This window comes from Colletotrichum phormii (genome assembly GCF_030913505.1).
Source record: "Colletotrichum phormii strain CBS 102054 chromosome Unknown BDP81scaffold_22, whole genome shotgun sequence".
NCBI classification, from domain to species: Eukaryota; Fungi; Ascomycota; class Sordariomycetes; order Glomerellales; family Glomerellaceae; genus Colletotrichum; species Colletotrichum phormii.
The window spans coordinates 776,442-801,070 of record NW_026851464.1 but is presented as its reverse complement, the minus strand read 5'-3'; the positions used below and the strand labels follow the sequence as shown (position 1 = coordinate 801,070).

At 53.7% G+C, this 24,629-nt stretch overlaps 6 protein-coding genes across 6 annotated transcripts; 2 read left to right on the top strand and 4 right to left on the bottom strand.

Annotated features, from left to right (window-relative positions):
• Positions 1 to 2,720: 2,720 nt before the first annotated feature.
• Positions 2,721 to 4,840, bottom strand: BDP81DRAFT_453335 (rhamnogalacturonan lyase; the record flags this gene model as incomplete). Its single annotated transcript, XM_060592819.1, has 9 exons — positions 2,721 to 3,074; positions 3,157 to 3,308; positions 3,374 to 3,686; positions 3,745 to 4,022; positions 4,076 to 4,086; positions 4,138 to 4,241; positions 4,301 to 4,441; positions 4,501 to 4,568; positions 4,630 to 4,840. 9 exons carry the CDS (start codon positions 4,838 to 4,840, stop codon positions 2,721 to 2,723), a joined length of 1,632 nt encoding a protein of 543 aa, XP_060441032.1.
• A 674-nt stretch (positions 4,841 to 5,514) lies between these two features.
• On the top strand, positions 5,515 to 5,819 carry BDP81DRAFT_437005 (uncharacterized protein). The gene has a single exon (XM_060591190.1). It carries the CDS (start codon positions 5,526 to 5,528, stop codon positions 5,682 to 5,684), a length of 159 nt encoding a protein of 52 aa, XP_060441031.1. The 5' UTR covers positions 5,515 to 5,525; the 3' UTR covers positions 5,685 to 5,819.
• A 1,598-nt stretch (positions 5,820 to 7,417) lies between these two features.
• On the bottom strand, positions 7,418 to 12,612 carry BDP81DRAFT_437003 (vacuolar assembly/sorting protein VPS8). The gene is made up of 2 exons (XM_060591189.1): positions 12,075 to 12,612; positions 7,418 to 12,020 (listed from the first exon to the last, which is right to left on the bottom strand). The coding sequence occupies exons 1-2, from the start codon at positions 12,414 to 12,416 to the stop codon at positions 7,491 to 7,493; spliced, it is 4,872 nt and encodes a 1,623-aa protein (XP_060441030.1). The 5' UTR covers positions 12,417 to 12,612; the 3' UTR covers positions 7,418 to 7,490.
• Positions 12,613 to 12,975: 363 nt separating this feature from the next.
• Positions 12,976 to 14,052, top strand: BDP81DRAFT_453333 (uncharacterized protein; the record flags this gene model as incomplete). Its single annotated transcript, XM_060592818.1, has 1 exon — positions 12,976 to 14,052. The coding sequence occupies one exon, from the start codon at positions 12,976 to 12,978 to the stop codon at positions 14,050 to 14,052; it is 1,077 nt and encodes a 358-aa protein (XP_060441029.1).
• Positions 14,053 to 14,717: 665 nt separating this feature from the next.
• Positions 14,718 to 16,176, bottom strand: BDP81DRAFT_299217 (uncharacterized protein; the record flags this gene model as incomplete). The annotated part of the gene is made up of 2 exons (XM_060583113.1): positions 14,718 to 15,837; positions 15,896 to 16,176. Coding segments are annotated over 2 exons (1,401 nt in total), but the record flags the coding sequence as incomplete, so codon positions are not given.
• Positions 16,177 to 23,968: 7,792 nt separating this feature from the next.
• Positions 23,969 to 24,463, bottom strand: BDP81DRAFT_436994 (uncharacterized protein). Its single transcript, XM_060591188.1, has one exon. The coding sequence runs from the start codon at positions 24,403 to 24,405 to the stop codon at positions 24,208 to 24,210; it is 198 nt and encodes a 65-aa protein (XP_060441027.1). The 5' UTR covers positions 24,406 to 24,463; the 3' UTR covers positions 23,969 to 24,207.
• Between the last annotated feature and the right edge of the window lie 166 nt (positions 24,464 to 24,629).

Sequence of the window (24,629 nt, the reverse complement as noted above, 5' to 3'; positions counted from 1 at the left end):
ATCAGCCAAATGGTTCGGGCCGCCTCTGCAAAAGTCCGGCCAGCTCGCTCCTGCCTTTCCCATTCATGCTTGGGGTGTCAGCAACAGTCAATTTGACTTTAATGCCTCGTTTGGTGTACAGCTCCTGCGAAAGAGCATTGAAAAGCTCGGTGCCGTTGTCTATTTGAAACGCCTTAATCGAAAGGTTGGTCTGGTTTTCGAAGAAGTTGATGAATTCTTCGATACGATCAAGCACTTCGTCAGCACGCTTGCTCTTGAGCAAGTATCGCCACTGGAAGCCTGTACGCGCGTCGATCATGTGAATTAGATAACGTGACTTTGTATAGGACAAGGGTTCGAATTGTACCAAGTCCATGTGAATGAGATGACCGGGCTGGGCCTCTCGAATGGGGGTTTCTCTGCTGATGAGTTGTTGAGATTTGCCTAGGTGGCAAGCCTCGCAGTGAAAGGTGTCAATTTCTTGTTGAGGAAAAGTTATGCCCACACGACGGCAGGCTTCAACGACCCTGCTCTTGCCCGCGTGGCAAAGTCGCTTGTGCATAAGGTCAAATGTGACTTTGTTGTTATTCTTGCTTACCATAGCAAGGTTAAGGGCCGCGTTAATTTTCGGGCCTTCGTAGTTGTTGGTGACGATAACGGCAACATTGTTATGCCAATCGAGTTTGGCGATCGCGACGTTGTTTCCAATGTGGATAGTGTCGTCGCTGACCTTGTAGCCCTGCTGACGGAGTGTGCCTTGACTCAGCAGGTTGACTGGGCAGTCAGGGCAGTACTGTACATCCTCAATTGACCAGTCGACCACCTTGTTGCTGTCATCTGGATCAACGGCAGTGAAGTAAACCGTGCCGTAACCAGCTGGCGATGCGTACTGACCGTTGGCGACTTCCATGGGTGGCAGTATTGCCTCGGTGAAGGAGGTGAACCAACTGAGGTTGTTGAAAGTGGTTCGCGAGCACCCGGAATCCGGGATAATGTCGTCACGGTTAATTCTGCCCGTTGCCATCGAAGTTGAGCACGGCAAGACTGTATGTCCCATTGTGTTCTGGTGGAGAACGTTCGGCGTAGCCTTGACCGCGACTGCCTTACCCTCCCGGCATTCGGAGGTACAAGTATGAGCAGCAGCTTTCTTGAGCAGGTTCTCACGGTACTTATGGTTGGATGGGATGAGGTCGGGATGGGCGACCCAGCAAGAGGTAGTCGCATGTTTCTTGCCGCAGTGTTGGCAGTCAGGACCATTGTAGTTGTTGTTAGGTCGCTGATTGTTGTTTGAGGTGTTACCGGAGGCCTTGTTGTTGCCGTTGCTGTTGTTTCCAACGGCGACGTAGCCCCTCGCGGCATTGAGTGAAGCAGTCCTTTCGGCATTGGCCTTGAATGTGAGATCGCGTGTGAGATCTTCAAGGGTCTTGGTGTTGTCCTCGACGTACTTGTCGTAAAGTGCTGGATATTCTTGTTGGCATCCGTTGAGTAGGATGAACATGGCTTTCTTGTGCCAAGAGGGGACCAGCTCATCGATACGACGAATGAGATACTGGCCACGCTGGAGATACTTATGAGTATCTGAGAAGTCCTTTCGCTTGAGGTTGCAGAGCTCTCGAACGAGCTCGGCGACGGCATCCTCTGAAATCTTGGGGATGATGGTCTTCAATTTGTTCATGAGAAGGAAGGGGTTGCGGTCAGCCGTCTTGATGTCGTATCCATCAGCGAGGAGACGATCGAGGACTTTGCTGATTGATGCGATGATGATGCCGTACGTTTCAATGCGCTGGCTCTTCCAAGTAGTGAAGGCCACAGCCTGCGCTGGAGTGATAGGATCATCGCGATGGGGTTGAGAGACGTCTTCATCGACGTACTTCTCGTAATCGAGAGTCTCAAGGGTGAGATGCAGTACTGCGTACCATTGGTCCCAATTTTCTTCTCCCTTGAGGTCGGGCACCTCCCAGCGGGCGCGGTTGCCAGCCATGATGACGATGGAGGTGAAAGATTCGTGATAGTGTGTGTATAGGTGTAGACGGCCTGTACGGTCGCGTCTGTTATTGTTTTTTTTTTTTTGAGGAATCTGTACCTCTGCCGTTGCCAGTCGCGACGCCGCGATCTCTGGTCGACAGATTAGTAACTGCTCAATTGAACGGGCTCTACGCAGAGCTGGGCGATCAATTCATATGGGGTAAAAAGAAAAAGAGTCAACGCTGGGCTCTCATAACCTGTGGAGGCAATACTACTGTATTGGATCTGATGATGATGATGATAGGAAAAGCTGAGCGCTGGCTGGGCTGGATATCTGGGCAAGGTGTAGGTGGGGCAGCTCCGAGATGTGAAGGAGCTGCCTCACGTGACCCACCTGCACCTGCCACACTCCCATTCGAATATCTTGACAAAAAGCAACTCGAACACTCAGGTACTAAAAGATAAGCGCATATCACGGTAAGGTCCTTTTGATTCAATTGTCAAACAATGATTGGCTCCTGATTGCAGAAAGCAGAAGCTCACTTGGTCACTTGATCTTGATTCAGATCCAGGCTCAAGAGCTCTGTCATTTGTGGCATATATACGGGTTTTGTATGTACATTGAATTGAGAAAAAGATATATTCAAGAAAAAATGGCACAGGAGACGAGGAGTGACAGCAAAGCACCGAGCTGCGGCAGCCCAAAGTTCAAAGCGTCGTCAAACCTTCTACGCTCTCCCACAGCCGTCAGGCTGGTATTGCCGTCCTACTTCTTTTTAAGCCAGAAGCTCAACAGCGTCAAAGCTGACACCAGCGCTGAGGTACTTCTCGCCGGTGCTGCCACTAATGACTTTGATGGTGAGGATCTGCCACTCGCTCGTGCTCTGGATCCAGGCGGTCTGCGGCACGGCGAAGGTCAGCTTGACGTTGTTGCCGCGGTAGGTGCCGACGGTCAGCGAGCGGGTGCTGGCCTGGTTGGTGGCCGCGGGCAGGGCCGAGGCCCACGAGTTGACGTTGATGGCGGGGCGGCCGCCGATGTAGCCCTCCGTGATGCCGATGCGGACGGTGTGGCCGGCGGCGAGCTGGGCGGTGGTGAGCTTGAAGTAGACGAGGTAGCCGCTGTTGACCTCCTGTTGGGGACACATGGTTTGTTAGTACACACGCTTCAGTGAGACGCTGAGAGAGTGTTGGGGGGGGGCAGTGACTACTGACCTTCCACATGTAACCGGGGAAGCGGTTGGCGCTGTGGGTGCCGACGATGAAGTTGCCGGCGTTCCAGGTGGAGATGCGGGTGTCGGAGGGGTGCATGTAAGTGGGCTTCATGGGGGTGTCCTCAAAGTTCAAGAAGCCCTTGGGGGTTCCATCTATGCTACAAGTTAATTTTTGCTCTCTTCATGTGTTCAAAGCTTGGATAGGGAATATGACTGACCCCACTCGCCGATGCGCCAAATGACAGCGTCATCCTGGGGGTCCACACAGGTGATGGTGTTGACGGCAGTTCCAGCGCCAGCCTTGATGGTGACGGAGGACGTGGCGACCTCGAGCTCGTCCTTGTAGACGGTCAGGGTGTAGGTGCCGGGGATAATCTTGGTAATGGACCAGGCGCCGCCGGAGCCGGCGGTGCCCCAGTACTGGGCGGCGGAGTTGGACAGCCCGACGACGTACGTCTTGCCGGACTTCATGTTGGAGAGACCGACGCCGGAAGCGTAGCCGCGGCCAGAGGCGGGAACCCAGCCATCGAGCTAGATTCGAGTCAGATTAAGTAAGCTACGTGGTGTTGAATAGGGGAAAGTCGCTTACACCAAGGTCATCGAACCAGGACCAGTCGGCCTTGCGGGCGAAGAGGTTGCTGTTGGGGTCCTCGCCAGCGGTGAAGGCCAGGACGGAGGGGCCTTGGAGACCGGTGCGCATGGGATCGGTGTGGCCCATGTTGTAGTAGTAGATGTCGTACAAGTCCTCACCAGTCGGGTCCGCGCGACGGACGAGAGATCGGAAGAAGGGACCGCCGCTGGCCTTTTCGTGGTTGCTTCTGATCATGAACAGACCGACGCCGGTCTTCTTGCGGCCGACGTAGTCGACTATCAGGGGTCAGTATTGGTACACAAGATTCGCATAGGGGAAGGACGCCTACAGTCCATAACTCTGCCAATTGTTAGTCAACTTCTTGGAGGATGAGAGATTACGTTTACGTACCGGCCGTAGTTGGAGCCTTGGTAGTGCTTGCTCTTGGTCAAGCCGGCGCTGTTGACGTTGATATCCTGGGCCTCGATGATGGTGCTGCTGGCATCATAGAAGTCCTTTTTTGTACCTTGTCAGTTGCCTCTCGCGGCACATCAATAGATTAGAGGGTACATACACTCTCGGTAGAGTCGTGGGAGAAGATTCCGCCCGGAATGCGAACGATGTAGCGCATGGCCGAGACGGAGTCGTCTGCCTTATTCGTGAAGAGGTACACATTGTTGTTTCCGTAGCGGACGAAGATCCAGTGCTTGAGAGTCTATGGACGTATTTGTCAGGATATGATCCTTCGAGGTTATAGTGGGAGGGAAGACGTACGCCGTGGACGACCGAGACCTTGATGACATTGCTGTAGCTCGTAATGCTGACCGTGCTGGTACCGAGTCCTTTTGATCATGTCAGTCTTGTTCAATGCCATCAGGGACAGGTGCATATATGTGAACCAACCTGATTCGACATGGGTATTCTTGCCGCCCCAGCCGTTATACTCGACGCCCTTGTAGTTGAGCGACGAGATGTCACCGCAGCACTTGGTCACCTTGATGACGAGGTCAGAACCGCTGTCAATGACATACTCTGACCCGTTGTCAGTCCAGCCCCAGGCCGCGAAGACCGCCGGCAGGAAGAAGAGCGAGCACAGGAACGAAAGGAACAGCATGGTTGCTGTTTGGTGTCTCCCTGTGTTTTACAGAAAACTCGCAGCAGCAGTGCGAGTCTTGGCAGTAAAAAAAAGGAGTGACAGAGGGAAACGGAGACAGGACGAACAGACGCGAAGAGCTTCCCTTCCTCTTTTTGCCTTGAAGAGGGCGGGAAATCAGGGAGCCCGTCTCATTATATTGGCAAACCTGAAGCCCTGGACTTCCATCCTCCCTCCTTTCTTTCCGCTCCGCTCCTGAGACCAAGGTCCATACAGTAGACCAGCCCCAAAAGGAACTCAGACATTCCCGTCCCGGCCGACAGAATCGTGCTGCGGAATTTCCCTTGACAAACCGCCCCCGCCCCCCCCCTCTCAAGCTTACTCACTTGAAGGAACCTCTATGGTGGGAATAGATTGAGGGTTGCGATGTAAGCGGAGGAGGGCGCGTGCTCAAGCTGGTCCCCCCATGTCATCCATCCAGGACCATGGGCCCCTCGGCGCTCATGGCCCTACCGGGCGCTTCGTCCGTGATCCTTGAGCCCCACTCATTATATCCGGGCATTGAACCCCCCACCCCGGCCGGACAGGAATCCTCCGGTTGGGAAGAAAAAGGTTCTTCTTTTCTGCCCGCCGTCCACGCAAGTACCCTCCCACGTGCGGCGTACTTCCCAATTGTCTGCCCCTTTTGCATCACCGGGCTGACAATATGGTGGTCGTTCGGAGGGGGTTGAATCGTGAAACAATATCGGCCGGGGCAGCTTCCCACGGGTTGGTGCCACTGGTGGAAATGCGCGTAAAGCACTACTGGCAGCTGCAAACTCCCCCCCGTCATCGGATTAGTCGGCCCTCTTGGTACCCTTGTTGACTCACTCGAGGTGACATTCGCGATATTGCTTTATTGGCATGGCCTTTTTGCATAACCCGCACCGCAATCTTCTTTGGCTTTTGCGCTGCTTTGCACCGCCTTTCGGTAGTCGTTGCCCTCAGGGCGTCCTTGGCACAAGGCACCGTCAAGTGCATCGGGTTGAATGTTGCATTCACATGCCGATCCCGAGGCTTGACTTTCGAGCCGCCGGCTTTCAAACCCCTCGTTGACAACCTGACAGGCGCCCTCTTGCGGCATAGGCCGTTGATCGCGTTGTCAGTCCGATTGGCAGCGACGCTAGTGTATACGCGCAACCTTCGCAACACTGGCGACTTGGGTTTAAACCGTTTAACCCGTTTCTCGAGTACCCTCAGAGCCATCAACTCCTCTCCCCCACCAAGGACAAAAGAAAAAGGATCACGTACATATTACACATTGTGCCCATCTACTCCGTAGCCAAGCTCTGTTCATACCGACTGCCTAATCAGACCCTCGGAGCTGCCCGCCAGAGAGATGCAAAGTCAGGAAAGATCGTACCGAAAGCACCGAAAACGTGAGGGTTTCGTGTGCGATACTGCAAGAGGAAAGTCCGGATCGGCACAAGGGTCTTGATGGGCCTCGACGACTCACGAGGAATACATGGTGACATGGTAAAAATGGGCGCCCACTCCGCTATCGTGATTTCAAGTCCCAAAAGAGAACCACGGGATGGGCAGGTTATTGCGGCAATTCTTGTATGCGCCCACAAAAGCCTTCTTGGCAATTAAATGGGGTTCGCTAAGGTAGAACATTTTACCCAGTCTTTAAACTCGGTATAGCAGGACGTTCACTATTGATGTGTCCTTGCCGAAACAACCTTGGGCGACTTTTGCTCTGGTGAAATCTGGGGCTACTCGACGCTATTCAGTTCATCCAACTCTGAACAAGACAATGCCAACATGCCTAATAAGATGGACTCATGCATAGTAGTTAAGAAGAGCATATCGATGTTTTGCTGAACCCTCACAAAAAACCAATTGCGCCATAACAGTCTGGCCATCGCCAATCGAGAGCTATGCCTTCATAATTATACCTAGATGCACAACCTGCTGGAATAGGCAAAGCCTGCGTTTCAGAAGCAAATCCCCGGTCCTCAAAAATCTTGGAGCGCCCGCTCCGCGAGCGCGGAACCAACCTATCTAGGCGTGCTAAAAACCTGCATTTAAGACAACGTCGGGGACTGTGGCATTCTCGATTCGAGAGACCTGAGATATGAGCACAAGATACGTGAGAACAAGGTGATGGGAGCCAAGGGTTCGTAAAAAAAAACTTAAGAAGCGCCGCCCCGATTAGTTCCGGATGCCCCGCCACCGCCTTCAGCATGGTCCCCGCCGGCCCCGCACCTCCGCCAACAATATCTTCCGGAGTACGGATACGGTAGTCGGCTTGGCCTGTGCACAGAAGACGTCTACAAAGACAGGCATTCGCTCCTTAGGGCCTATATTCTAGAAACTTATGACAAAAAAAGTCAATGATAGACTACTTACTACCTGAAATTCTACTAAGTGATGCGATATCCTAAACGCTGACGCCTTACTTTGGAACTAGCTTCGGCACTGCCATATCGTAACGATGTACAGGCAGAGCTTGCCAGAGTGTTGAAAGCATGCCCTTGCGGTCCTTCCATATTGAGGACCGCCTTACTTTGGTGCTATCACCGTGGAGATGTCATTACCGTGGATCTCAGCATTGCTCGCCATTCAAAAGTCTCGTTCATTCATAAAATTTGTACATGCCTAGTGCACAGAAGATACAACCCAAGTCTATCTATCCATCAATCGGACACCTGTACTCCCTCGCGTGGGTCTCCGCCCGGGTTTTACCCTCAACCTCTGGCCGGGACTGATACGCGTCCAGGCAGCTCTGGTGATAAATATGCCTGCAAGCCAACACGACCAACGGCCCCAGCGGCTGCTCTCTCGGTTTCGCCACAACTTCGCTCTGTCTCTCGACGCCTTCTTCCGGCGCCGCCTCGTCCGCCTCCACATGGGAGTCTGACGCCACAGGCGCGGCCTTACCCTTCCCTTTGGAATCTGATGCGGCCTGTGATACGTCGCTGCCGCTTCCAGCCTTCCCCTTGTCCCCAGCAACAACCAAGGCTTTCCTTTCTGCTTTCCATTCTTCTTCCCGCGCTTGCTTCTCCTCCCAAGCCTCGAAGACATTCCCCGACACACCAGGGCCCCAGATGCGGCGACCACAAGCTTCGCATGTCGAGCCCCTGGGTCGCCAGCCGCGTTGACGAAGGTCTACGGCTTGCTTGACATTGACAAACAGGCTTCGCTCAAGAAGTCGGTTGGAAAGCCGAAGTATTGATTCTTCGTAGGCGTAGGCTGAGAAGATCGATGCCAGGACGGAGCGCAAATCTGCGAGGTTAGGTGATGAGGCCGCGGCTCGAGTAAGGAAAGCTCGTAGGATTCGGAGGAATGACAAATTGCTTCCAGCATTGGTAAGAAGTCTCCCTCCACCTTGACCTCCTGCAGGGCTGGAAGTCGTTGTCAGGAGAGCCGTAAAAGTGTGTTGAACAAGGGATCGCAAGAGAGCTAAAAGCTTGTCCTTGTCAAGACCGTCAAGCCCATCATGAGTGTCATGAGGAAGAGTGCCATTCTCAGTGGTGCTTGTAGTCTCAATGATGGACGATATCTGCCGGGTTGTCTGCACAGCTGCATCGATCAGGTTGAGCCAGAGCTCTTCATCCGGTGACAAAACCTCTGAAGTTGAGGACTTTGTCTTCTTTTGAACGCCATTCGCTTTTCTTGACGACTTGGTCTGACCTTGACAAAGCCAGATGCCCACATGCACGTACTTCTGCAATGCCCGCAGGATTTCTTCAGCGCCTGACTGCAAGTCATCAGCCTTGTCATTATTTTGAGCGCCTGTCAGGACACCTTGCAGGGCAGACTCTAGCGTGCCGAGGTGCTTGACAAGTCTGTCCATAGCATCCTTGACCTGGCCCTCGCGAGCCATGAGCACAACGGCAGCGTCGATGACACCTGTCTCTTCCATGGTGGGAAGCAAGGCATCTAGTCTCAGGTTCACGGATTGAACCAAGCCAATGTAGTCGGACACATGAGCAGGGTCAAATCTGCACATGAGCTGTACATAGCGTTCAATCAGAGCTCGGTCGGGGTTCGATGGGGATTCCCCATCGCGCTTTTCTGGCTCGAGCAACGTTCTGAGGTAAAAGAATTGCAGCCCCAAAGAGTCTTCGGCAGAGTCCAGAACATGCTGGTGGATGTCTGCGGGCTGCCCTGATAAAGATTTCGCAGCTTCGACAGGATTTGTCTCGATGAGCGCCCTGGCGTTGTTCTTGATTGCGTCAAGGACTTCTTGAACCTGGCGGCGGTTCAGACCACTATGTGGCCGGAGACAATCCCCGATACATTCAAAGACGGCGTCCCGGTCAGCGGGGTCTTCGAAATAAATCTGGACTAGCTTGCCATATTGTTTATCAACCTTGTATTGCCTCTTCAAAATCCGGTAGAAACCGGCCTTCTTGAACATCGGTATGAGCGTGTTCGCATCGGGCGGTTGATAAATCGAGAGAAGGTATTCGGCGCTGAGCTGTGCATCTTCGGCAAGATCTGTTCCGGGGTAGTTGCACAACCCGGTTAGAACCTTCGTAAGAGTTGAACCCGGGAAGAGCAAGTATTGAGGGAACTTTGGCAGGTTCCGAGCGATGAACATATCGAGGTAAATCGTGTCCTCGGCTGCGAAGTCTGCTGGGTTCATGATCTCCAGAAGTATGGATACGATGTACTGACGGTCGACCGTACGGCCAAAGATTTGCTCTTCAGGCACGTCGCCCCTGATGCCACCGTTAACTTGCTTGTCCGGCGAATCGTTCAAAAACGAATCCTCAAAAGCCTCGTTCACTGCACTCAAGAAACTCGGGGCATCAAACTTCAGTATCAGCCTGAGATACGGGAAGGACGGCTCTGTATGCTGGTCTGGCCGTGTAAGGAAGCGTCGGTCGCTGCCTTTGGGCCATGTGACACTGTTTCCCGAGAATAGAAACCAGTAAATTTCAGCTTTAGCTTTTGAGGCAGTGGCGTCGTCCATGATCTCGCCGGTAGGATATACTCTGCCCGTCAACGTGTAAGAGAGGTAGGGGAACATTTTCAACGCGTTCACGCCGTAAATCTCGTCTTCCATATTTCCGGAAGACATGTAGTCGCCATTGCTCATGAGAGGCACCAGCAACGTTAGCAAGTCGATCAAAGGTGTGATGTAGTCGCTCAATGCCTGGTTCCAGACATATATCAGCGCATCGTAGAGGCTGTGCTGCTTGCACAGCAGTGTGATCTGGTCCAGGTCCAGCGTCATAGTGTCCATGTGAACGATAATCTCCTCGAGACGACTCTCCCATCCTTTGGTGACGTAGTATGTCACCACGGCCTTCACAACAGCAGGTGGCACGATGGTGATGTTCTTTTCGAGAATATAGGGCTCCATGGTTTCGAAGAAGATGCCCTCCACACCGGCGTCCTCGTACCACTCGTACATCTCTTCGAAGAGGAAATCGACGTCGCCCACATTATGACAGGCAGTGAAGCACGTCTCACAGAGCTCCCGCACATGGTTGTCATCGGCTGCTGATCTGTCCTTTTGCCGCTGTGTAAATGCGTATTTGAGTGACGCTTTCATAATCTCCATGAGCTTGTCGCGAACCATCGAGTGCCGCAGCGAGGTGTCTTCAGGTAACCCAATCGTAAGCTTGTCTGCATCACCAGTGTAGTACGATGTGCCAAGCTGTATTGCGCCGACATAATCACCATTCTCCATAAGAGCAATGATTCGATCAGCCCAGTTCGATAGCGACCCGATGGAGACATCGTTGAACCCAAGCAGGAATATCTTGCCCTTGTACGTCTTTAAGCTCATGTAAAACGCGTCAGCCACAACACCATGCAGAGACGTATCGTCCTCGTCCAGCTGCTCCACTAGGGTGTGTAGTTGCTTTGAAAAGAGGTCGGCATGGTATATGAACTTGTTGATCAAATCGAAGCCTTCCGTCTGTCGCATTGTTCGGTCCTCGAGCACAATCAAGCGCTGTGAGATTGTGAGGACAGTGAGTACCGAGCGACTGAGCCACTGCACCGCGACAATGGCCTCTTCGCACTTCCACCTGCTCCGTGCCTTAAACTTGAGCGTTGGTGGTTTGTCCTTGTTCTCAGCCGGTACCTCGTCAACGTCTAGAACAGTCAAGACATTGGACCAGCAGTACACCAGTTTGACCTTGGAAATATCGCTTCCTGTGACTGCATCCGGAACCTGAAGCTTCACGGCGGGGAACCACGCCAGGCAGCCGGTCATGGCGCTATGGTGAGCGACGTCCTTCGGCCTCGCCGACTTGTGTTGGGTTTGCGCAACGGGTGTCGTGGACACGATGACCAGTAGATAAGGTGTGAGCATTGCCGTGAGGCCCATAGTGTCTGTTGCGCGCTCAGTGTTGCCAAGGGGCAAGGGACTGAATGCCAGGACCGTGCTAGGCTTGAGAGGCTTGCCGGTTGGAGGAGCAGCGTTGGGATATCTTCCTAGTATCCTCGTCGTCTTCACGGTTCGGCCAAGAGATCCTGTACCTCTCGTTGCCAGGTGCGAGAACGCCATGCCACGGTCGTCCGCCGACACCAGCGCGGTGTGCCTTGTTCCGAGGAAGCCGAGATGGGTCACGGCAACCCCTGGCAGGTGTCCATCCACGGTCCGGTTCTGTAGTTGCGGCTGTTCAAGGTGCGGTATGGAAAGGAACGGCCTGGATGCTCGGTTCGCCTCCCAAGTGAAGATGTTTCCGTTTGCATGGCCTCCGGCAATCGTGGTATGGTCGGCCGAAACTGCAATGGCGGTGATGGCGCCCGACTCAACCGCCTTGGTCCCCGGGCCGATAATGGTCTTTAAGACCTGGTTGTAATCAAACATTAATATTATACCCTTCGTGGTCCCCAGAACGATCGAGGCGGAGACAGCAATGCATGTTGGGGCGCCAAAGTTGCGCTTGCCAGCCTCGGAAAAGGCCTGGCCGTTGAGTTTCTTCAACCTCGTCCATCGTACAACTTCCCATGGCGGAGATGGGGTGTCGGTGTTGTCGCGGTCTAGTAGATTTGAACTAAGGGAAGCAGAGCGGCTGTGGCCGGTGAGAAAGCCAGGGGAGGAGGGTCGCGGGCTGTGAATGAAGCTTGCGGAGGAGATGCGGGACTGGAAGCGGCGGTCGAAGGGTCGGAATGAGGGGGTGGGACTGCTGAGGCCGGGTCGGGAGGCCACAGAGGGAAGGACGCTACTGCTCGGAGACGAGATCACGGAGCCCTGAACACACAAGGTTAGTTGGGGCGCATTCGGATGCTGCGAAGCTGTACTTGCCTGAATCGAAGGGGAATCGTCAGGAACCGACATCAGGGAATCAATCGGACTCCCAACCCTTTTGGGAACGGCATCCACGGAGCCCTCGTCGGACACATTGTCGGCTTGCTCGCGCAAGATCTCCCTATATCGATTCGGAAGTGCGCCACTCTCGGTCGCTGGTGGTGTGCTGCTGGACGTCTGGGTTTCATCGTCCAAAAGGCCGACGATGCCATCTTCCTCCCTCTCGGCCTTCACGGTCTCTTCATCACTGGAAGCTTGTATGTCCTCGGAGGACCGGTCGTCTTGATCTGCCATTGTGTCTCCAGGTCCATCATCTCTCTCCTTCGATGGTGGGGTCATCAATGGCGGTTCATCAGGCACATCGCTTGCGGTCGCAGGTTAGAGAGTTCGTTTTGGATTCGGAAGCGTGATAAGTGCTTTGGGGAAGGGAGGATTGGTAGAAGAAGTTGGGTCAATTAGGCTCGGAGCTGAAGATGACAAAAGCTCATGAATGAAGTTGTGTTCTCTGGCGATGCGATCCCACTATCACAGCTCCTATCGGACGAAGATGAGCTGTTGATCAATGGTTGTTTCGTTATCTTCTGAAAGAGGCGCATTACGCAGCTTGGACACCACAGCCCACACTAATCGGGCACCTTGCAGTTCCAGGTTCTAGGTTCCTGCCGCCTAGAGCTCCAACACGGACCGGGGTTTCTCCGGCGGGCCGTGAACTACGCTATCAGCTAACGGATAGGTACGGACAGGCAGGTACCTCATGCCAGGTTCGCTCTGCTCCTTGCATCCACTTCCCCAGACTCCCATTGCGACGACTTGTTTACTCCCAACACAGCCCATACCGGAGAAGAACCGCAGGCCAGAAGCTTCACCACTTCCAGTGTGCAAACAGAAATATTTCATCATGTCTTCAATTGGCCCACAAATGCCACCGCATCTCACAAAGAGAAAGCGGACTCCGGATGAACACGGCGCAGACTCACCACCAACAAAACACACGCGCAACAACACCGACGAAATCGACCTCGACGATGACGATTCCGACGACGCCTACGGGCCGACCGCGCCAAGCGCACCGGCAGCACCTAAGAACCCCACCCCATCATCGAAGCCCTCAATCGGGCCAACCCTCCCACCACCAAACCCAACAAACTCGAGCGAAATCCCTCTCGATGATTCCGACTCCGAAGACGGCTACGGCCCAACAGCACCTCGCGTATCAGCATCAAACCAAGAAGCCCCCAAGACCAAGCCCTCAATAGGCCCGACTCTCCCCCCAAAACAAGCCATAGGTCCCGCCATGCCACCACCAGACCACCGCCCTTCCGCCCCAGACTCGGCCTCGGACTCGGACTCAGACGACGATGACTACGGCCCAGCCCTCCCCTCCTCAACAACATCCGTCCAACGAGCCCAAGCCGCCGCCGCAGAAGCAGCAGCAGCAATAGCATCACAAGGCCCCGCGGCACCCCAGCGCGACGACTGGATGCTCGCGCCGCCCACGCAGTCCGGCTACCAAGAACGCGACCCAACAAAACTCAAGAACCGCAAATTTGCCAGCGGGAAATCCTCCGCCGCTGCGGGAGGCGGAGGCGGAGGTATCAGCAGCATATGGACCGAAACCCCAGAACAAAAGCGCAAACGCCTCGAGGACGCGGTCCTCGGCCGCGGTGATCCGACACAAGCAGGCAACGAAAAGAACCAGCAGCCGCGCCGGACAAAAGAGGAAGTGGAGCGGGAGAGACGCATCAGCGAGAACATCGCGAGTGCGCGGGGCAAAAGCATGTACGAGGAGCATCGGCAGAATAAGAAACACAGCGGGAAGCCTGCTGAGGAGGAGGAAGACGACCCGAGCAAGAGGGCTTTCGACAGAGAAAAGGACATGTCCCTGGGAGGCAAGATTGGGACAGCGCAAAGGAGAGAGCTGCTCAACAAAGCCAAAGACTTTGGTGGCCGTTTCCAGAAGGGATCATATCTTTGATTGTGATCTTCCAGCATATACGAAAAAACTCACATTATAGTTTCTGGGTCTTGCTATGGACAGGCAAACAGGGATATTCCAAATGAGCCTCAGTACCTCAAGGTTGCTCAAACACCCTTTTTCGGGGCGATGCATTTGTCACTATTGAATAATCCACTTCATCCGACATCTTTTCAACAATATTCCGATGTAAGCCACGGGCTTAAATCTATAACGTCACGTATATTCACAGTCACATCATATGTTATGGTTAACGAGTGAGTTGGTACGTTAACTTTGATTGTCATTATTCCGTGACGAGTGGTGCCTTTATCGCCGCAACTCCGCCGCTCCCCTTGTAATTCCAGAGAAACCAAACCAAAACAGGTCACCCTGTGCCTGTAATGCAAACCTGCCTCTGCCGCAGCGCGGCCTGATCCACCACCCTCCTCGTTGGCCCATGTGGCCTAATCCCGCTGCGTCTGTATGTAAAGTATGGGTATGAAAAGCGGGTTCGTGTTGCATATATAATGCAGTAAAACATCGCAGGTTTATGCTGAGATCTGCAAATTGGTCTCGGGGGTATGATGTACACGAGTAGCACAACAATAAAAACAAAATCGCGTTCGCCTTAGTAGGTGATACAATCATCTAGAAGACGGTCACCGTGCCTCAGTCATGGCGGTGGTGGTGCTTGCGGTTGGTGCAGTCTGCGTACCAGCCTCCAATTGGGACGGTGTCACATTAGCACCAGTTGCCGTCGGGGATGGCGTTTGCTGATCGCCGCCGCGTCGGAGGGGGTTGCGGAAGGCAGGCAGCCTAATGTTGGAGAGGAGTCCACGAGATTCCTGGTTCTCCGCAGTAGTAGGCGAGGCTTGCGAAGTGTTTTGGTTTGAAGCAGGCGCAGCCTGTTGACGAGTACGAGGACGGCGGTCCGATCGGTTGTTGCCCCGACGGTTGCTATTGTTTCGTCCTCCCAGGCCAAATCGTGCGCCGCTCAAGTTATACCAGGCAGCCGGAGGAGCATTAGGCATGTTGGTACGAGACGCCGTGCGAGCCATATCGCCTGTGGCGTTAGGGTCTCCTTCGCCAGGGGTTGGTCGGGGCTTGGGGGTGTAGTAGTCGGCCTTGCACAAGGGGCAGCAAGCCCTTCGGCTGGTGAGCCAAGGATCGACACAAACAGCGTGGAAAGCGTGACCACATGTGAGTCCGCGAATGTCATCATCATCCTCGAGTGTGTCAATGCAGATAGCACAAGTGTCACCACTGGTCGCCATCAGCTCAGGGGGGACAGCGGCATTGATGTGTTCGTCGTCTTCGTCCTCCTCCTCACTGTGAACACGCTGAAGATGAGTGGCAGAAGTCGGGGTGGTCTGAGTAGTATCGGCGTTGGCAGTCGCGGTCGAGGTGTCTCCATCCTTCTTCGCCGCATCTTCGGCAGGTTTCTCGACAACGGCTTTGTTCCCGGCGGCGGTAGCGGGGCGATCTTCGATCGACTCACGCTCCTTTGAGGGCAGCTCAGGTACAATTCCATCAACAGATCGGAGACTGTTTGCCCGACTGGGCGGCGCAGAGACACCTCCGGCGGTAGGCAGGCCCTCTCGTGCACGCTCAGATACCCACGTCTTGTACTTGGTCATGGGGAATTTGTCGTTGACCTCATCCATCGTCATCAACTTCTTTTCGCGGCGCCGGCGATGCGGGCGAGGCATGTTCTCCAAGTTGATGGGCTCGCCATCTTCGTTGAGACGCATAGCACGATTACGAGCATTGTACCGGAAGCAGTACTTGACGCCAACGATGATCCTAGAAACGGAGTTAGATGAATATTGCACGAGAAAAGTCAAGTCTCAAGCAGGCTAACCATAAGTTCGTAAAGACTACTCCAAAGCCCAGGGCGACGAAGAAGAGCAGAGGAGAGCTCGTAGAACCGCCGCCGCTGCCCCCTCCTCCTCCATTGCCCGAATTGCCGGTAGACGTCGGATTGTCGGTCGTCGTTGGAGTTGCACTCGTGGCATCATTGAGAGTCGACGTAGGGTCGGTACTGGATGGTGCGAAAGATGTGGCGGAGCCCGAAGCCGAAGAGAGAACCTGCCGCACCACGAGGTGGGAGACCTCGACGAACACCTGGTCGATGGCAGGCATTTTGACGGCGATCTAGATGTCGGAATCCAAGTCCTGGCCGTTGAAAAGTCGAACACCGTTGGGAGGTGATGCCGAAAGAAAACTCACGGTCGGGAGAGAGTCGAGTTCATGGAGTTGAGAGATGGGTGTGGTCAGGTAGAAGGACTGCCTTGATTTGAAACCGGGAAGCCGAAAACAGCGATAGTGGACGGAAATGGTCGACCTGAACCCCCCGTTCGCATGCGGCGTGCAATCGATACAATCCGATGCGATAAAGAAGACTCCCTCTTTGGAAATATTTCTTCCGTCTGAATACCAGTCGTGATTCCAATCTACTCTCAAGCCGTAGGAGGCGTGGTGAGTAGAGCGAATTGAAACAAGAGGAGAATCACGACACGATGTCGGATGGTGGTTGGGGAAGGTTGATAAAAGCAGGCAAGAGAGTGCGGAGGGAGGGAAAGTGCAGGTGGAGTGGGATAAGTATGGAACAGGACATGGAACTCTGACGGACAGGAAGAGCGTAACACAGCCCGGTCGCAGCGAAAAGAGTGGAGAAGCACAAGGCGATGGGCGGGTAAGTGCGAAGGAGGAGGAGGAGGAAGGACCCAGCCGAGACAAGACACATCAGACACCAAGGACCAACCCGAGCGAGTGTGGCAGAGACGTACCCAAGTACCCCGTACTTATCCAGCCTAAAAGTGCAAGAAGGCACGAAAGAGGTAGGCACAGAAAGCGAAAGGAAAGACTGGGGAAGAGCGATAGAACGGAGAAGCGGCCTGCAAGATGGGATTGGACAGGGTGTGAGTTAGCCCGCGCCAGGATTGTATGCAAGGAGGTGGAGGTGCTGAGAAACCGGGTCTTCTTTGTGGTGTTGGTAGCCTGGCACCCGGCCTGGATGAAAAGGATGTTGGCTGGCCTCACACTGTGTCACTGCGATGCCTCAGACAATTAGCATTTTCCAATCTGTGCTGGTGCACACACACCTCAAGCTAGGTAGGGGGTCGAGAGGGTGTCATGGAGACGGGCAACGAGAAGTGAGCATACCTTACACAGTAGTACGGATAGAATACCTAGTGCCTCGTAGGTACCGAGACAGCACAGACATCCACCATGGATGGAAGCGCTGCCATTTGAAAGTATTTGACTGCATCTCGTAGGTGACTGAGATGGACGCTCACGGGTCTGAGCGAGCAGTCAAAGGGACTCAGGGCCATCAATTGTTGCAAGTCACCTCGTTTCCAGCTCATCCAGCTTGTAGGATGCCCGATCTAGTCCGTTTCGGGAAAAAGGGCGCCACGCCAGAGACAATGTGAGTGATGGGACTCGATCCTCGGACAGCCCACCATCCTCATTTAGGACTAGTGTCGCCTCTCGCTCAAGTGCTCACATATTGCCTTACTGCGGAAGTGGGTTGCTCTCATAAATTGCCATGGTTGAACGGGGCCTTGGCTGGGGAACCGGTAAAGAACCGGCGGGGAATTTGAGTATATGGCCTGCTTGTATCCGTATAATGCAAAGACAAGTGTATTGTTCTCAAGGTCAGAACTGCAGAAGCAGGCGTCGAACAACTAGGTAAGGTTGGCCAGATTGTCTCTCTTCCCATTGCTACATACTGATTGATGTATACCACAGTGAGTGACTGGCTGGGCCACCGCCATACACAGTAGTGCTTGGCTTTAGCGTCGCTGGTCTATCCCCCCCTACTACTCCGTAGGTAACGGACCATCTGAGGTACTCCGTACACCACATCAAAGCTCAAGCGCCGCTTCCCGTGATGAACAATCCAATTCTCCTATTCATCTCGGCCAACCCGTTGGTTCTTTGTCGTTGTTCCCTCTGCCGTCATGAGGTTGATACCGGTACTGCAAATCGCACCCTATCGGATTTCATCTACCCCTATCCTAGGTAGAGAAATCTCGCGTCGAATCAAGGGGCGCAGCATGATGCTGATCTGACACGCAAGGTACCGTATACCATCGCCGCACTGCTACGGGCTGTCGTCGGTGAAGGTAGTACCTACCTCGCATCAAGGCGCCTGAAATTCCAAAGAAACTGCCCGTCGCGCCCGCACAACCTGCACCGCAACATCAAGTCACGAACACCAACACCGGTCGGGCCTGCTGACACTGCTTCCAAAGAAGAAGGGGCTTCTATCCCTTGCTGATATCACGTCGGATAAACCATCCGTGCTCTCAGCTTCCATTTCGCCCACTTTCCCGTTCATGATTTGAATTCCAGCATCAACTTCTCCAGTGCCTCGGCAAATCACCATTTCTCGGTTTTCCAAGTGGCATGGGCAATGAACAGCCGACCATGCAAGATGCCGTGCTCTTTGTTCTCCTTTGTCTTTGCAAACAAGCCAAATCCCGCACCGCTACGGCCGGGTACTAGGCTACCGGTCAGCTTAGCCCGCGGTGCGCATCGTCAACGCCAGCCGCCCTCCGGCGGCCCAGGCCGATGCTCTGGCGATGCCTCCAAAAGAAAGCAGGGTATGTATGCTGTGGGGATGCGGCGTCGGATGGGAGAAGGAAAAGGCCACGACACCATGCGGCGGCAGCCCAGCGGAGAGTCGTAGCGGCAGAAGCAAGCACCAAGCGGCTTACGCCAGAAGCAAAGTCGACAAGGGTGAGAGTGGAATACGACTGCTCGGTTGTTTCGTCCCTCGCCAAATGATCGCCCGAGTCCAACTGTCTGGAGCCGCGTGTCTGAGAGTTTGATGTCTCTTTCACGATCATACCTCCTGGAACCGAACGGCCAACATTATTACTGGGCCTGACATTGAAACGGAAAGGCATACGAACAGCAGGCACCTAGATGGACATCTCTCAGGACCAATGCAACCTACGATTATCAGCCGCCTTTTCAGCCAGGCAAACCAGGGTTCCCAACATCTGTCGGAATTACTATGCTTTCTTTTCGAAGCCATGGCGCATTACTCTGTCGCTTCATCCTTGTCCTCACGAACGGGTTTCCAACTTAGAGTGCTTTGGTTTTCCCAGCCCCGGACATCGCGCACTTGGATCCATGCCACCGAGTCAAGCCAGTGTCAGACGAGCCATCGGATTGTACAATATCGGAGTTGAGTGCCTTGCAGATGGGAACAACCGAGCACGCCATCACGAATCCCGTCTGTATCTCGTTTCTGACGTCCTACTGTGTAATAAGAGTGCGTAGGGCAACGCGGCACCGATTCGAGGTACGGCTACCCCGGCCCGGGAGAAGCAACATGCGAAGTACCAAGCAAGCCTTCGAATCTTCAACACCAGCATCAACAAGTTACCCATGGCACATCCCGCATAAGTGCATGGGAGGAAGAAAGAGAAAAAAGAAGCACAACACGCACATATCCGTCCAATACGACGAAAAGCAATAACTCAATCAACTGGCACGGAATACGACGTCCATACTGTGCCTCGTCTGGAATACGTCTCAACATCTCAGACATGATCATTAACAGAACCTGCATCTCAACGCTGCGCTTCGACGAGATGGACGGTCTGAAGCTCGCGAGGGCAATTAATAATAGCTACGACCTATTGTTCATGGCGAGCAACAGCATGCTGGCTGGCTACCGCTGCACGCGCTGCAACCACTCGAAAATTCAGATGGTCACCTTCGGAACGCTAGGGCCGACGAGCAATTGATTTCACCCCATCTTCTCAATGTTTCAGCATCACAGACAAAGACGACGCTTTTTTGCCACGACGACTCTATCGGCAGTGTGTGCTTGCTTGATTCAATCGTTTGTCAGTGAGTCATCCTCCTAACACAGTCGAATTGACTCCTCGGACCCTACCGCCGGCATTTCGAAAAGATGCACTTACTCGGCCACGTCTAATCGTTGTCAGTGCCACCTCAGCCAGTCCGAGCACTAGACCGCTGCTTTGGCAGTCGGTATCCCCCAGGGTGCCAGGCCAAGACGTCAGACATGAAAGCGCAATGGCACTTCTAGAGTATCCGTAGTGCTCTAGCAACACGACACACGTATGTCTCAAAACATCTTATCAGATGCCAGAACACGAACAACCTTACGATTCTTTGTCCAGTGAACGGCTCTCTTGGACACTGCTGTGTCTTGCTCCGTCTCAACCCCCCAAGCCCCTGGAAACGCTCAGACGCCAACCCGGGAAAGCTTGATCTCATTTGGGATCACTGCTGTTCCTGGGGACGCCCGACTATCGAAGTCAATGTTACGAGGGCTTGCCTCAGTACTTTGTGTGACTATCATGGAAGCGTTCAATTTCGAGAATGTGTTTACTGGCATGGTCATCAATCATCATTAGGATATCAGAATCGCAACCAAACTACGACTTCGCTCTTTCGAAGCTGTGTCAAGCTGTCTCAACTGGCGAAATACGCGCAAAGACAAGCCGATTGATCCGTGACTAACAACGCAACAGTATGAAGAAATAGTCTTTTCACAGTGCGTCTGGGGAGACTGGCCCGCTCCAATGGGGGGGGGGGGGGGGCTGCTTCGACTAATGACGCTGACCGAAGGTGAGTGCCGTCAAATCCGGACACACCAACTTATCCCCGCCGTTGATGACGGCGACAAGAATGGCTTGGCTCCCGCTCGCCTGTCTTCGTCTGCAGAGTACGGAGTACCTTGACACCAACCTTTCTGGGCTTTACGCCTGCGTCAATAATTCAAGCATACGACGAAGTGTGGTAGCTTTATCATTGAAGATGTTTGCGCCCCAAATTGCAGCAAAACGCCCGCTTTGCTAGCAGGCCCATGAATCAATTCATGATTCACTGAAAGACGATGCAACCAGTTTTGTGCGCCCAAGAGGAAAATACCATCATATTCATCGGATTGCCTTGGCCGCCGGCAACAACCACGCCATAACCTCACGCGTCCGGGTCTTGCGGATTTCGAGGTTCGACCCCGGAGCCTCTCGGAGCCGCACGTCTAGGTCTATCTTTACAAGCCATCTGACCAATTTTTCCTCTTGCCGCATTTTTGGCGCCAACGAAAACATTAATTTATCGACTCGGCCTGGTTTGGAGTAGGCGGCATGAGTTGTCTTGTCACTCTGCCGTCGTGGTGTCAGGCCACAATTCTCGCGGGGGCCATATGCTTATCTTCGCCGCGCAGGAATGAGGATATGCTTCTGTCATCAAGGCCATCATCGATTTGACTTTAATCCCCGGAAATCAGCTGGCGCAGGGCTGTGCAGACGCGCCATGGAACGTTGAAAGAAGACTTGCCGATTCCAAATTGAATTCCACGCCTCCAATATCGCCCAGTCGCCCCCAACCACTACCGAATATCGGCATTCAAGATATTATTTGGTGTTCGTATGCGGTGTGCCTACGAAGTACCTAGCTACAATCTACAACTGCGATACTCCGCTATTTGGCACCGCACTATGGTTCCGTATGTATAGACTCGTATCGTAGACGACCTGTCAGCGGGCCATGCGTGAATCAGGTGGAGGGAACCAACCGCGCCCGAAACAAAACATACAGGCCCCCAATGTGTGAGGCCCCTCGAGAGTCTGAAAGTCGAAAAGTCCTATTTTCGCGAATCACGACAGGACTCGCGCCCACTATTGAATCGCCAGCAGTCCATGAGATCATTTTCTATGGAACGGACAGGCTTCTTTGTCATCCGAGCCGGCTTCCTCTTCATCAGCTCCACCCTGCTCTGGTGCTGTCGATCTTCTACGCCGCGCCATCCGGGGGGGGGGGGGGGGGGGGGGATCTGGAACTTTTTTTGCCTATGAGCTTGCTGGCTCGCGATAACGGCGGTGCGGCAGACACACCACGGCAGCACAGCAATGAGGAAAGCCGTCTTTGATGGACTTAATTTTAACGCAAGCCTGCCAGACGCTTCAATTCGTTCCCGTCGATCAGCTCGACTTCCGGCGAGCAACTCAACTTCCCCCAACCGTCCACGGCGGGAACCCAAGTGCCTGGTAGGCTGGTAGTGTTCCGAGCATTCTAGACTCCCCACGCTCGTCGTGATGCTGGATATGTGCGCGATGGCTGGCGCCGCGGGAAACTGGGAGAGGGGTAACGATTCTCCCCAGACCGTCAAAGTTGGTGTTCTCATCCCCTCCGGCGGGCCCCAGCCTCAGCCAAGAGAGGCTGGGCATTTGGCAAAGCAGACTACTATGTTAAACCCGAATTCCGTGACGCGGCCTTCTGCATTCGGGACCCTTGGAGTACGGGTACGGGGGCTTCTCCTCACTTTCAACCCCGGGCTTCAGCTGCAGCTGCAGCCAAAAGACGCGGGGTTCTCTGCGCGATGTTCGCTCCGATTCGAGAGGATCTCTGGGCGCGGAGGGTTATGTAAGATGTAAGGTAAAGGCCGCAGACCGAGGAGAAAACCATGCTACGGATACAGATACACGGCTTGCGTGGGGCCGCGGCAACCATCCACGAGTTTAGGATTCATCAGACTCGACACCGGGGCAGCGTTCAAGCGGACGAGAACATCGGTTCCTGAAGATCAATGAACAACTGGTCGCGAACTTCCATTTCCCCCTTTTGACCGTTGAAGATCTAATTACTAGAGGAACTGTGAACATGAATGCTGAACGCCCAGGTAGCGCATTGTGGCTGATCTATTGTTTCAAGTGCGACAACATCAAGCTTTTTCTCCCTATATTTCTTTTAGTCGAAGAAGCTTAATAAATTGTTCTTTTTTCCTCCCTCCCTCTACTTTCCCAATGGAAACGTAGCGCACGAACTCACGAGGGATTCGCACGGCGAACCCTTTTTTGCCTTCTTGTCTCGCGTGCCCTTGCCAGGTACGGATTACCGAAGGCGGACCTGAGTCAAGTTCCCTCCCGGGGGTCCCTGTCGTCCATGAATCCGTGGCCGCGCGGGTCTTTTTTTCCTCTTGATTCTTTTTTTTCGGTTCCCCTTTGCTACGTAGGTACGGAGTGGCTTGACACACTTGACAGCGGACAGCCCCCCGGGGGTACTATATCTTCGGCGAACCCCGGCCTCGGCACGGACGACGGCCGATCGGGGGACGGTCCATCCGAGAATTCTACCGGTCCCGGGGGTATGTTTCGTTGAGAAAGCACCGGGAGGTTAACATCTCCTTCCCAAAAGCCCACTTTCTTCTCCATCTGGATACCGACGATGGGAAGAGAGGCAATTGGCCGGTTTGCCTCGTTCTCCCGCTTCTTCTGGTGGGATGACCGGCCCCGTCGGGTTCTGCTGCATGCCGTCCCGGCATTTCTCAGATGTAAAGCTCCCAGTGAGTCGGAGGATGAATTTGACGCAGGCAGACTTCGCCGGACCGGTTTGCTCCATCTTTTGGCTGAACGGGGCCGATGTTCCTGATCGAGCGCGGTTTTGACGGTTGCGAAGAGTACTGGCGATGAGGCGACGACAAGCTTAGACCGGCATGGGCCGCCTGCCGGGTGAAGAGGATTTAGGCCTGACGTCGGCTGTTCACTTCTCGATCCTGAGAGTTTTGGTTAAGTATGCCTTGGACTATAGGGGGCTTGGTGCCTGGTTCATGAGCGTATCAGCTGGTGAGATGGTTCTGTGCCATTTACTACGTTCCTATGAGAATGGTTTCAACGTGGACATCGAGCTCTGGGTTTTTGCCGCTCAAGACAGTGATGGAGAGAAAGCCGTTTAAATCTCAGTGTATAGCTAGGTAAGTCGTCGGTTCGCTAGATTACCTGTGTTCACTTCATCGATAAGGGGGGAAGCCAAACTTCTCTGGGTTACAGCTTGAGAGCATGCGGGATATAATCTCCATCAGGCAATGAGCTTTTGACGTGATGATGTTGGCATCAAGAGGTTAACGATCCTTTGCGAGTTATCTGTTCATCTTACAGCATACAATGCAAGGATCATATCCAGCACATCACTGATAGTTTGACTATTCTTCCTCGTGTTCCTTAAGTCTTCTGGGTTCGACTCGGGTCCCTGACAATGCTGACGATGGCTCCTAACAGAGGGCGGATGGAATCCCTGGCGGCACGGGAGACTCGTCCGCTCTCTGTATGATACTATTCTTCCGCTCTTCTAATGGATGTGAAAAAAGAGGCCTATCAAGAAAAGACTGTATCTTAACCCTTGCTACTTACTGTGACGAAAGTTCGCCAGCATCCAAGTAGAGTTGATGACTTTATTCACCCTCACCTCCATGTCTTCAAGTACGGTTAGTCGTATTGCAAGCTCGCCATGCTTTCCCAGAATATCGCAGGGCAGCAACGTCACGCCTTTGAAGAGACTGCTCAGCGTTGTGACCATCGACCACAGGGGCCAAGAGAGCATCTCACAGCGCTACGACAAGGGATACATCCAACTGGATATACCTCCAGCCCCATCATCTTTGACGCACTGAACAAGTCCATCGATAATCAGTAACCCCTGTGCTTCCATGTTAACCGATCAAGCGGGAAGGCCCTGGCCCGCTGATATGGGCAGATCCGTGACGCATGTAGGGTCCTCGTGTCAAGGAGTACTTGGGTGGTTTGCGAGAAGCCGAAGGGTCCTAT